We start from the raw sequence: 13,149 nt of genomic DNA on the forward strand, positions 1-13,149 counted from the left end.
AAATCAACACAGGACAACCCCTTTTCAGACAACAGTATCATTTTTAATTTCTGCCTGTGGCTCTCAAATTTACATGGACAGTTATTTTCTGAACCAGTCCCTCAGTGTACAGCATGGTCAGGGGACCAGATGTCGTTGGCCTGTTAGCCCTTATCACCTCTGACCATTGGCCATGTTGACCATTGGCCAACAACATCTGGAGGACCAGAGGTTGCCCATTCATGGTGCAGAGCCAGAGAGTTAGCCAGAGATACAGAAACTCCCAAAGAATAATCAAATGTAATTTGAAAGCAGTATGGGGAAGAGAAAAAAGAGGAATGAGACTGCCCCCACATAGTGACTGGGAGTGGACGCCGAGACCATATAACACCAGTCCTGAAAGACCCACATTGGCTCCCAGTACGTTTCTGAGCACAATGCAAAGTGTTGGTGCTGACCTTTCAAGCCCTAAATGGCCTTGGCCCAGTATACCTGAAGGAGTGTCTCCACCCCCATCATTCAGCCCGGACACTGAGGTCCAGCTCCAAGGGCCTTCTGCGGGAAGTGAGGTTACAGGGGACAAGGCAGAGGGCCTTCTCAGTAGTGGCGCCCGCCCTGTGGAATGCCCTCCCATCAGATGTCAAGGAAATAAACAACTATCTTACTTTTCAAAGACATCTGAAGTCAGCCCTGTTTAGGGAACTTTTTAATGTTTGGTTATTTTTTCTTCTTTTTTATACTTTATTGAATTGCAGTAACAAAAACCAAACAATATCACAAGAAAAAAAGAAAAAAAGCACATTACAAAAAGGAAAATAAAAAGAACACACAAAAAATACACAGAACCTTTGTAGGCTTAGGCCCTTTACTTTGCCAGAGAATTGCTTACCCGCGTCCCCAGGACCGAGAAGAGAATAAAAAAATTCCAGGAAAGTTTCTTCTTTGGAGAAAAGAGTTTTATTGCAAATCTGTGCACAGAGACAGTCAGCAGAATATAGTTTCTGAAATCTGACTGTGTTGTTACCATGTTCAGCAAGCATTTTTATACCTGAAAGCATTCACCCTCCTCCCATACCTCCCCCCCAATATTTGCTGGCTAAGGCTGCTAGCTAAGCACTTCCTCTGCTGGTTAAGCATTTTCTCTGCTCAGTAAGCACCCCCTCCCACCTTCTTGTACACGTGTCTTTCTTTTGCTAGCTAAGCATTCCTTCGTATCTCTTCTTATCTTGCATTACTTAAAGCAGAAGTAAAGCAGGAAACATCTTGCTAGTGGTTTTTAGTTGACAGCAGTTTTTGGCTAGGCAGGAAACGACCTTCTGACCTGTAGCTAGCATCAGCAGTTTCAGATAGCTGGTTAGACAGGAAACGGTCTCCTGACCTGTCTGATTTAGGCTTTGCAAATAACTGCATTTTTTGAGTTTGAGCCATCCTAGCAGAGTGCCGGAATTTACTATGTGTAGATAATATTAATGATTAACCGTTCCCCTCTCCCTTCACTCCCTCCTCTTCTTCTGAACAACCTAATACTTAGGTTCGTTCTGGGGTATGGGCCTATACTCCCTCATCACAGCGATGACTGTGGGTCCCAGCTTCCGTGACAGGAGTCTGTGCATCATTTGCTGCAAGCATTGCAATAAGCAGGGGATACAGAGGCAAAGAAGCAAAAGGATTAATAGCGGTCCTGCTAATAATACTATAACATTCCTGAGCCAACTGCCATCAGGCAGCCAGGAATACAACCAACCCCATGCATCACTCCCTGTGGCTTTCAGCGGGTTTTCAGCTATCATTGTTTCCATGTGGTTGATGGTGGCTGAAATACTGACATTATTATCTGGGATGAACATACAACAATGAGAATGAACCAGGGCACAAACCCCCCCCTTTGAGGCCAACATCACATCCAAAGCATAGCGATTCTGTAGGACAACCTCCCTCATAGCAGTTACCTCTCGATTGAGCTCCTTCAATGCTTTTATGGTATCATTGAATAATCCTTCTGTCCAATTGGCCAGCAGATGGAGATCTCTATAATTCATGGCTGCCCCTAAAGAAGGTAGCAGGGCTCGTGATATCTGGGTCCCAATATAGTGGTTAATAGGTGTATTCACTGCCCTGCGGTTACGCAACCTGAGAGATGTTGGTAGCTTTTCCACCTTATATAAAAGGGGGATCACCATTCCCAAGGTACAGACTCCAGTAAGGTCTCGGGGAACAGTTTTGAATGCTGCATCGCCACAAATCAACCACAGTTCCTTCGGAAGAAGGCGACTGGTGTTTCGGCGTTGCTCTGACCACTGGAAGGCTTGCGAAAACAGGAGGCTCATGTGCCATTGCTCCTCAGTGAAGTTTAACAGGGCTTTAACGGAAGAGTTGGATCTAGAGCTTTCGTGGAGGTGGTGCATGTCTGTCAGTAATTTGGAGCTAGTATCAGATTGATAACACCGGGAGGTATTACCATAAGGAAAGAAGGCGGTACAGGTCCTATTGAATACAAAATTTAGGACATAATGGCAATTGGGGTAAATCCCTCTTGGATTTGACCCTTCAGAAAAATTCAAACAAATAAAGGCTGGCTCGGACAGGGCTATTTTTACAGGTGGCCATTGAGCTTCCTCGGGGTTCAACGTATTTTCTATGGTAAAGATGGTATCAATGGGAATTCCGTGTAGCATCAAACCTGGCCGTTGCGCATAAGGTGGTATGTGCATACACAGCCAACAATCGGAGAGTTGTAACATAGTAGCGAACTTAAACATATCTTTGATATAAACATTGTCTTCCCACATCTTATGGTAATCCTCTCCCCTGGATGTCTTGTTTAACAAACCTGTTCCCCCTTGGCCTTGCTTGCCAGTCCTTGCCTCTCCCCCTACAATAGCCAACATAAGATAGACTATGAGGATCATCATGGGGATAGAAGGATCTGGCCGTCGTCTCCCGCAGAGCCTGTGACGCTCATGCCAGCAAAAGAAAACACACATCCATATGACAAGAGCGGTTGAGATAACCCCTATCCACCAACCCCAATCCTTCCATGGTTCCTCCCACCAATATTCAGGGGGTGTGCTCATTGTTGAAGAGCCCACTGATATTTGTTCCTGACTACCTGTTGAGCCTCAAGGATGAGAGTCCACCGGAGAGCTGATGCTCCCACTATGTGGGTCAATTTTTCTACTAACCCTGTTGGGTGGATTGAACTCTCGTGCTGCCTCCCTACTGACCAGAGTATATGGAAGCTGAAATCCTGGGGTGGAAATTCTTACTGGTACTTGTTTAGCAATTTCAATGCCCACCCGGTTAAGGCTCCCACCCCTGCAATACTTGCATTAAGATAGGTTCCGTCCCATCTATCGCCTGCATTAAGAGTAGGACCTGGTCTATCAAATGAGGTTGGTACAGTGCTCTACCTCCCATATAACAGTTGACTACCCTCCCACAGCAGCAAGAGCGGTCCAGAACTCGATAGATTTCGACCGTCTCTGCAACTTCCCGTATGAGCACTATCCACGCGTGCTGGACAGTGGTGTGGGAGAGGAGCCACAACGGGGCAGTGGGGTGTTTTAATACGGCAATCTCATCAAATCCCAGTTTCCAATAGCCATAGAGCACACCATCTTTTACCACCGGCAAGACGAACCAGTCGTAGCAGAGGCCATCAGGCCAATAAGTGCAGTATGGCTCAGTGGGGTCAGGGCCGTGGGGCATAGAGCAGATAACACAGAGGGAGAAAAAAAAAAAAAAAAAGAAAGAAAGAAAAAGTCCTTAGGAAAATATTAAATGTCCTGGTGGACTTCCTGGAGCAGTCCCGGCACGGGTTTTCACGTTGGGGACGCTGCTCACGGGCGCCCGAGTTGGTTAGGGAAACAAGGTCGGAGATACCTCCAAGCGTCGAACCCTATGGTGTGGAGATAAAATCCCTCAATCCCCGGGGGATGGTGGTACCCCCGATGGGTGGAGAACAATCTTGCCCCCCAAGGAGAGGATACCCACGGTGGATGGGCCACTACACACCCACACGAATAGGTAGCTGCCTGCAAACGACAAATACTCGGTGTTAAAATCCCCACTGCTTCCTCCTCACACCATATAATGCACACTAAGGTTCGTTCGGGGTTCTGGACATTATCAGGGGGCAAAGGCTGCAAGGCTGGAACGTTGGAGGTACTCCCGATGGGCACCCCTCCCATCCAATTCTTCAGCCGTGCGTAGAGATATCAGCTTCCGGAGTGATATCAGCAGGGCGGTCGTCTACCGGGCGCCTGGAAATGGTCAGCCGAAGGGAGTTCTCTGGATCTGGTGTTACCGTCCAGTCGGAAATGGCTTTCTTCACTCGAGTATGGTGGACCCACGGGGTGATGCCAGCAACCTTCACAGCAGTAGGTGTAGAGAGTAGCACGGTGTATGGTCCCCTCCAGCAGGGCTGTAGGGGGGCTCGCTGCCAGTCTTTCACCCACACTTCGTCACCTGGCTCGAACTGATGGAACGGTTCAGTTAACACACAAGGGGTGCGAGCCTGGGTCCACCTGTTGAGATAAGAGAAAACTTGGGAGAGTGACTGTACATAATTATTCAATTGCACATCTTGGCTAGCATATGGAGTTAACATTCTAACATATGGAACTGGTCTTCCAAACAGAATCTCAAAAGGAGACAGGTGGGTTCGCTTTGACGGGAGACTGCGGACCCTGAGTAACGCCAAGGGCAACATGGTCACCCAATTAGACCCGGTTTCCTGTGTCAGCTTGGACAGCTGATTCTTTAGAGTCCTGTTCATTCTCTCTACCTTTCCAGAACTCTGGGGTCTATAAGCAGTATGCAGCTTCCAGTTGATCTGGAGCGCTTTTGCCAGTCCCTGTAGGACGGCATGAACAAATGCTGGTCCATTGTCAGATCCTATGGACCTTGGCACTCCATAGCGAGGGATGATTTCCCTAAGCAGGCACTTGGTTACTTCAAATGCCTTTTCAGTCTTTGTGGGCCATGCTTCGACCCATCCGGTGTAGGTGCACACTGCCACCAGCAGGTAGCGGTGTAGTCCACAACGGGGTAATTCAGTAAAGTCCACGACAAGATGTTCCATAGGTGCCGTTCCACTGTGCTGAATCCCTGGGGGAGCCAGTGGTCCGGTTCTGGGATTATTCTTTTGACACAGCAAGCATTTCCTGGAGATCTGGGCTGCCAGTTGGTAGAGGTGGGCTATGTAGAAGCATTTTTCCAGCTGCTTGGTTGTAGCATCGGGTCCTATGTGGGTTGAATCATGGTACCTCTGAATTATTGGCCGCGAAAGAGACTCTGGAATCCATATCCTGTCATCAGGGGTAAGGTACCATCCTTCTTTGGTTAATGTCAGTTCCTGGGCGTCTGCAGTGTCCTTTTCCTGCTTGGTATAAGCTGGCTTGTCAGCGGTGCTTAAAATTTCTTCTGGGACCAGGGCTCCAATAACCGAGGTGGGGGCTAGTTCCCGAGCTGCTTCCTTGGCCACTCTGTCTGCCAATCGATTTCCTCTGGCCACTTCCCCTGGTCCAGTCTTGTGGCCATAGCAATGGATAACTGCCACTGCCTCGGGCTCCCATACAGCATCCAGAAGGTTCAATAAGGCTTGTGGGTGGGCCACCTGGCTTCCTCTGGAGGTAAGCAAACCTCTCTCTTTCCATAAGGCTCCATGGGCGTGTAAGGTCAGGAATGCATACTTAGAATCAGTATAGATGTTTATCTTCTGTCCCATTGCCAGGCTCAGGGCTCTGGTAAGCGCAGTTAGTTCTGCCAGCTGGGCCGATGTTCCAGGCGGGAGTGACTTTGCTTCGACCACCTGGTCGTCCAGGGCTACCACTGCATAGCCTGCTTTTCGCTGCCCAGCCTCGACAAAGCTGCTTCCATCCACAAACCATGAAAGCCAGTGGGGGTCTGCCTTATCTTTTAGGTCAGGTCTGCTGGAATATACTTCATCCATCACTTCAATGCAATCGTGCGTCTGCTTCTCACCTTCTCCCACCGGCAACAGGGTAGCTGGGTTGAGTGCGGTGGTGACCTGGAACTTCAGACGCGGGTGCAACAATAACATCTGACACTTTCTCATCTTCGCTTGGGAGAGGAAATAGGTACCCTTCATGTCAAGCAGTGCTGGGACCGCATGCGGAGTCACACAAACAGTGTCTTGGCCAAAAGTAAATTTGTCTGCTTTGTTCAGTAGGGTGGCTACTGCCACAACTGCTCTCATGCACGGCGGTAAGCCTTGTTCTGTAGGCGTCAGGCGCTCAGATAGGTATGCCACGGGCTGCTGCCAGCTTCCCAATTTTTGGCATAGCACTCCCTTTGCTGTTCCCTGGTCTTCATCCACAAACAGGGAGAAAGGCTTCTCAGGATTTGGGATACCCAGCGCTGGTGCTTGCTGCAATGCCCTTTTCAGATCCTTGAAGGCCTGCCGTTGCTCCTCTCCCCACACAAAGGGGTCCTTTTCAGTTCCTCTGGTTGACTCGTGCAGAGGCTTGGCAATTGTGCTGAAGTCAGGGATCCATATTCTACAGAATCCTGCCGAGCCCAAGAAGCCACGAAGTTCTCTGCGATTCTTTGGCTCTGGAATCTGGATAATGGCTTGCTTCCTTTCTTCTCTAAGGGTCCGTTGCTGATGGGATATATCAAATCCAAGGTATTTTACAATGGGTTGGCATATTTGGGCCTTTTTCTTAGATACTCGGTATCCTGCTTCAGCCAGATGATTTAACAAGTCCTTGGTGGCTTCCATACACGTGTCCTCGTCTGAACAGGCCAAAAGAAGGTCATCTGCGTACTGCAACAGAATCCTGTGTGGGCTGGTGGGGAAGCTAGACAGGTCCGAGGCCAATGCAACCCCAAAAAGGGTTGGAGAATTCTTGAAGCCTTGTGGAAGCCTCGTCCACGTATATTGCACCTTGGTGCCTGTTCCTGGATCCATCCATTGAAATGCAAACAGGGGCTGACTTTCCTCTGCCAGACGGCAGCAGAAGAATGCATCCTTCAAGTCCAGTACCGTGAAATAGCAGGCAGTAGGAGGTATTAGACTCAACAGCGTATAAGGATTGGGCACATTGGGGTGGAGGGTTTCCACGGCCTGGTTAACTAATCTAAGGTCTTGGACCGGACGGTACGAGTTATCTTCCTTCTTCACCGGCAAGAGTGGGGTGTTCCACTGAGATTGACACTGCCTCAGGATGCCATGGCGAAGTAACCGTTCCAAATGTACCCATACTCCTTCTGCAGCTCGCCGGGGGATAGGGTACTGGTTCACAGCCACAGGGTTGGCGAATGGTTTGGGCTTGACTATTATAGGTGGGATGTTCTTTGCCATTCCGGGCGGGTTGCCTTCTGCCCATACACCAGGGTTTACCTTTTGCAGGAGGTCTTCTGGAATAATCCCCTCCTCTTCTTTTACCATCATTAAGCGCCAGTGTTCCCTCAAGGGTACCTCTAAGGAGAACTCCCCTGCCGGCCCTGTGGTCATTGTCACTTGCCCTGTTGGTTGGAAGGAGATCTGGGCTTGCAATTTTGATAGCAGGTCTCGGCCCAATAATGGGATAGGGCACTCTGGTATATACAAAAACTTGTGTTGGACCACTTGGCCACCCAGGCGACAGACAACAGATTGCAGGAATGGGGCTCTTTGTGATTTGCCTGTAGCCCCTATTATGTTAATCGTTTGCTTGGTGGGCTTGGACACTGGTACTGGCAAAACAGAGTGGGCGGCTCCTGTGTCAACCATAAAGGGGATAGTTTGGTTCCCTGTTTGTATTTTGACCATGGGCTCACGGGAACCTAAAGCAGCTGGGCCCGGTCTGTCCTAGTATTCTTCCTCCTCTCTCAGGCTCATCATGCCGGGCTGCCTTTGGGCTGAGGGGTACCAGGGAGGTCCCTGTCCACGTCCTCTACCCCTGCTGGCATTTGTCGATGACCAAGGTCTCAGTCCCTGTCCAGGTCCCCTGGGGGTTGGGCCTGGGGCTCGTTCTCCTCGTCCTTTCCCTCCTAAGTGGGCCTGTGGGCATTCTCCTTTCCAGTGCCCTTCCTGCCGGCAGATGGCGCACTGATTCCTCCCCAGGCGGCCTTGCCCTCCTCCCCGGGCACTTCCTCTTTTCTGAGGGATGGGTGCGGTGGCCTGTAATGCCATCAACTTCTTTGCTTGATACTTCTCCTTTTTCTTTTGTTCCTCTTCTTCCCTCTGATTGTAAGTGGTTTGAGCCAGTTCTAACATCCACTCAAGGGTGTGGCCCATGAACCCCTCGTGTTTTTGAATCTTTCGGCGGACATCGGGCGCTGCCTGAGCTACAAAAGCAGCCTTTACAATAAGGGCGTTGGCAGCCTCATCTGGGTCTACAGGAGTATACTGACGGTAGGCTTCCTTCAGGCGTTCCAGGTAAGCCCCTGGGGCCTCTTCATTCCCCTGCACTACCTCTCTGACCTTCACAAAGTTGGTGGGTTTCCTGGCTGCCCTCCTCATACCATTTAACACGTTCTGGCGGTAGGTAGTGAGGGTGTTCTGGCCACCAGTAGTTTGATAATCCCAATTCGGTGTGTTTTCAGGGTACTCCGCTGCAATAGCTGGATCCTGCACTCCCTGCGCTCTCATGTGTGCTCGGGCTTCAGCATGGATGCGCCTAGTCTCTTCTGTGGTTAGCAGCGCATCCATTAAATACTGCACATCATCAAAGGTGGGATTATAAGTTTTAAAAATCCCTTCAAACAGCTTTATGATTTTCGCTGGGTTTTCCTCAAATGAAGGATTTTGATTTCTCCAATTACAGACATCTGCACTTGAAAAAGGTATATGCTGGACCGTGTAGGTCCGTTCTGCTGCTGCCCCATTAGCTCCTGGAGGTCCCGGTGGGTCATAAACCCTTCGGAGGGGCATTACTCCGGCTGCCTGATCCCTCCTGGTTTTCTCATACTGTCTATGAGACATAACTTTCTTCGCTGCCTGTCCCCACTTACGTTGCCATCTCTTTCTCTTGTCAGGGGTGCAGCATTCTGCTGCCTCAACTAACAAGGGACTCACATCTAATTTTTCCGCATAGGGGCTTACGTATGCCGTAATGCGTTCCTCCTGTTCCGTGGTCCACCTCATATTCTTCTCAGTCCATCTTATCAATTCCTCTATAAATTCCTCATCATCTTCTTCCTCCTTCTTTTCCTCTAACTCATCATTCATTAACAAGTTGCTGTCCCTTTTTTCTAGACTTGGTGCAGGGCTTGCTTGGGCCTGGGGACCGGCTCCTCCCGGTGCCTGGAGACCTGGGCCTGGGGGATTTGCCAGAGGGGCAGTTGGTGGAGCATAGGGTGGTGGCGGTTTGATGATTCCCCCCTCCTCATCTTCTGGGTCTGGTATCACCGGGGGCTTTTCTGCCTTCCCTGCCGGTCGAACTGTACAGATTGTATTTCGTGGGGCGTCGCCTTGGCAGGCTTTCAACCACGGTGGATTCTTTTCTACATTGGTTTTCCAAGTAGAAATATAAGGGATCTGGTCTGGGTGGACGTTCAAGATATTTTGATATAGTGGGCTGATTAGTTGCAAATCAAAGCTCCCCTCCGAGGGCCAGTTAGTTTGTTGGGGCCAATCAACTTCACACAATGTCCTCATCCTCTGTCTTCTCAATTTGAACCCCCAATCATCATGCTTTGTGGCCGCTTTCCAGTTCTTTAAAAAACATTCCAGAGGACTACATTGGCTTGCCCCAGACCCCATTTTTTTTTTTTTCTTTTTCAGATACCCCGCACCTAATGGGCTGTAAATTCTTTCACACTCCACGCACTACAGATTGTGACCTGCCGAGGTCGCCCTGGCAGAAAATGCACAACCCTGCAATCGCTCGGCCAAGGGGACGCTAAGCCCCGACCCACACTTGACAACAATTCAGTCACTGGGGTATCCGACATGCAACATATAACATACAAATCACACCATTATAATTTCAACATGCAACACACAAAACACACCAATACAATTTCCCCTCTGTTTCCCTTTTACCCAACCTTACTGGCGGCACTCTACTGCAATCGGCCAGTTCCCTTCCTGGCGGCCCTCTGCACAACCAGGTGAGGCTTGATCAGACCTCGCCCCCCTTTTCCTTGGGGCCCACGCCCTTTCCCTTGGGCTTACCGTTTTCCGCTGCGGATTCCCTCCTGGCCAGTCCTCTTTCCTCCCTCGACCGAGGTCCCTACTCAGGAGCGGTGTGGCCGGTTTCCCCCACGAATCAGTAGGGTGCGCGCTGAAGCCTGCAAACTCCGGTCCGAGCTGTTCACCTGGTCGAGCCTGGCTCTTCCCGGCCCCCCTGGGGTGGGGCAGATTTCCCAGCCAACGCACCAAGCTGTAGGCTTAGGCCCTTTACTTTGCCAGAGAATTGCTTACCCGCGTCCCCAGGACCGAGAAGAGAATAAAAAAATTCCAGGAAAGTTTCTTCTTTGGAGAAAAGAGTTTTATTGCAAATCTGTGCACAGAGACAGTCAGCAGAATATAGTTTCTGAAATCTGACTGTGTTGTTACCATGTTCAGCAAGCATTTTTATACCTGAAAGCATTCACCCTCCTCCCATACCTCCCCCCCAATATTTGCTGGCTAAGGCTGCTAGCTAAGCACTTCCTCTGCTGGTTAAGCATTTTCTCTGCTCAGTAAGCACCCCCTCCCACCTTCTTGTACACGTGTCTTTCTTTTGCTAGCTAAGCATTCCTTCGTATCTCTTCTTATCTTGCATTACTTAAAGCAGAAGTAAAGCAGGAAACATCTTGCTAGTGGTTTTTAGTTGACAGCAGTTTTTGGCTAGGCAGGAAACGACCTTCTGACCTGTAGCTAGCATCAGCAGTTTCAGATAGCTGGTTAGACAGGAAACGGTCTCCTGACCTGTCTGATTTAGGCTTTGCAAATAACTGCATTTTTTGAGTTTGAGCCATCCTAGCAGAGTGCCGGAATTTACTATGTGTAGATAATATTAATGATTAACCGTTCCCCTCTCCCTTCACCTTGACTTCCCTCCACCCATGTTTCACCTCCTTCCCTTAATCTTCTTTCATTTGTTGTGTTATTAGTATTGCTTTGTTTTTATTCCACTTCCATCCATGTCCTCAATATTTCTACCTTGTAAACTTCAGGCCAGAAACTTAGTGGAGTCTAGTCTAATTGGAAATTGGAACATCCAACTTCCTGTATTGGGAAATTTTTAGTGTTTGATTGTTTTATTGTGTTTTAATATTCTGCTGGGAGCCGCCCAGAGTGGCTGGGAAAACCTGGCCAGATGGGCGAGGTATAAATTATACATTATTATTATTATTATTATTATTATTATTATTATTATTCCCAAATGGCAACCCCTGGTTTTTCTAGATGGCATTTGGCAATAAGTAATTAAATACGTTGCTAATTCCTTAATGTTTTTCTCTCTCTCCCTCCCTCTCTCCCTCCCTGTTTCTGTTCACAGGAAAAGCTAAGCCAGGAGTGTGTATTCAGAGAACAATTTGAAGAGAACTGGTATAACACATACTCATCAAATCTATATAAGCATGTGGACACTGGAAGACGATATTACGTTGCATTAAATAAAGACGGGTCTCCGAGAGAAGCGACTAGGACTAAGCGCCATCAAAAATTCACACATTTTTTACCTAGACCGGTGGATCCAGAGAAAGTCCCTGAACTATATAAGGATATTTTAAGCCAAAGTTGACAAAGACGTTTCCTTCACTTGTGAGCCCTTAAAACGAAAGTAACCACTATAAAAGGTTTCATGCGGTGGGTTCTTAATTGATTAGCTGTGTCATCGCATCAGCTCCACTGTTGCCAAACTTTGTCGCATGCATAATGTATGATGGAGGCTTGGATGGAACATGCTGATTTTGTTCTGCACTTAAAGGGGTTTTGTCTTCCTGGAGGAGTGCCTATTGCCCACTCGCTTGGTTTATTATGAGAGGAAGGAAGGAAGAGTGAGAATGTGTGAGAGCGGAAAAAAGAAAGGAAAGAGGATGAAAGAGAGAAGCTGGAGCAAGAAGGAAGGGGGAGGGGGAAAGGCCTGATGCATGCTGGGAAATAGACACGCTTTTAAATTTTTTGATCCATTGTACTTCATCCTATATCAGCATAGCTGCCATACTTTGACTCATCAGGAATTTTGGCTGGTGGCCTGCTCAAGTGTACGCTGCATTTATAAAAAAGAAAACGAAAAAAAAAAGAAGGCATGGAGGGTTCGGTCTTTCTTAAACAAACAAACGAACAAAAAGAGACTTACTATTTTTTTGTTTGACTGCTCAAGTGGGAGCCACCCCTCGCTGAATTTAAAAGCAAAGACCTCCTAGGTGAAAAAAACGAGAAAAGATTAAAATAAAAATAAAAAATAATAAAAAGTAGTAAAAAAAAATACGTAAAAAAGTTTAAATTTATTTATAGAAATTCCAAAGGCAACATTTTATTTATTTTATATATTTATTTATTATATAGAGTTTATTTTTAATGAAATATGTACAGGCCAGATAGGCAGTTTGGAAGCTTTAGGCTCTGTGAAACATTTCGACAGCGAAGGCCGCTCTTGAACCTGTGATAAAACTCAAACGTAAAAGGTGCATGGAGGCAAAGAGAAATCTAGCGATCCTAATGTACTAAAGGCGACAATCTCCTTTGTGCCCATATTATTGTAAAAGTATGCACAACCACTCATGACACAGAGAGCTCACTCTTCTGACTGCTTGTTTCATAGCTTAAACTCTCCCCCTCCCCTCCCCCCCTCCCCAAGGATTAAAGATAAAAATGGGTCTTCAGAACTTTAATTCTGTGTCTGTAATATTTCCTCTTTGGTAAGTCGACTTATTCCATCTTTGTAAGCTTCACAGTTGTGAAAAGAAGAAAGAGAAAAGAAAACAAGGGTTGGTATATATTCTACTTGTTAAAACCTACTGCAGATAATACCAAAGCTAAATGATAAATATGCTCTTTTTATTTAAGCAGAATGCCAGAAACATCCTAATATTGACATTTTGTACTAATTAAGGTTTTCACAACTAGTACAAGAGGCCCGGGGCAAGGTTCACTCTTGTAAACTTGTTTAATTGTGCACTTGACTATCTACTCTGAAATTACACAAGTTCCATAGGGGTTATTACTGTAACATCTTTTATGGAAAAAAAAATGCTTTCAGTGTGAACTGTCATAATACATATTAA

At 47.5% G+C, this 13,149-nt stretch overlaps 1 protein-coding gene across 1 annotated transcript in view; it reads left to right on the top strand.

The window, feature by feature from the left end:
* Positions 1-12,756, top strand: part of FGF9 (fibroblast growth factor 9) — a 49,621-nt gene extending 36,865 nt beyond the window's left edge. Inside the window, exon 3 of the mRNA XM_053385865.1 lies at positions 11,418-12,756. Coding sequence (XP_053241840.1) covers positions 11,418-11,663 — 246 coding nt within the window. The 3' untranslated portion in view covers positions 11,664-12,756. The remainder of the gene's footprint in view (positions 1-11,417) is intronic.
* Positions 12,757-13,149: the final 393 nt, after the last annotated feature.

The sequence above is a fragment of the Podarcis raffonei genome, chromosome 4 (genome assembly GCF_027172205.1).
Source record: "Podarcis raffonei isolate rPodRaf1 chromosome 4, rPodRaf1.pri, whole genome shotgun sequence".
In the NCBI taxonomy this organism is placed as follows: domain Eukaryota; kingdom Metazoa; phylum Chordata; class Lepidosauria; order Squamata; family Lacertidae; genus Podarcis; species Podarcis raffonei.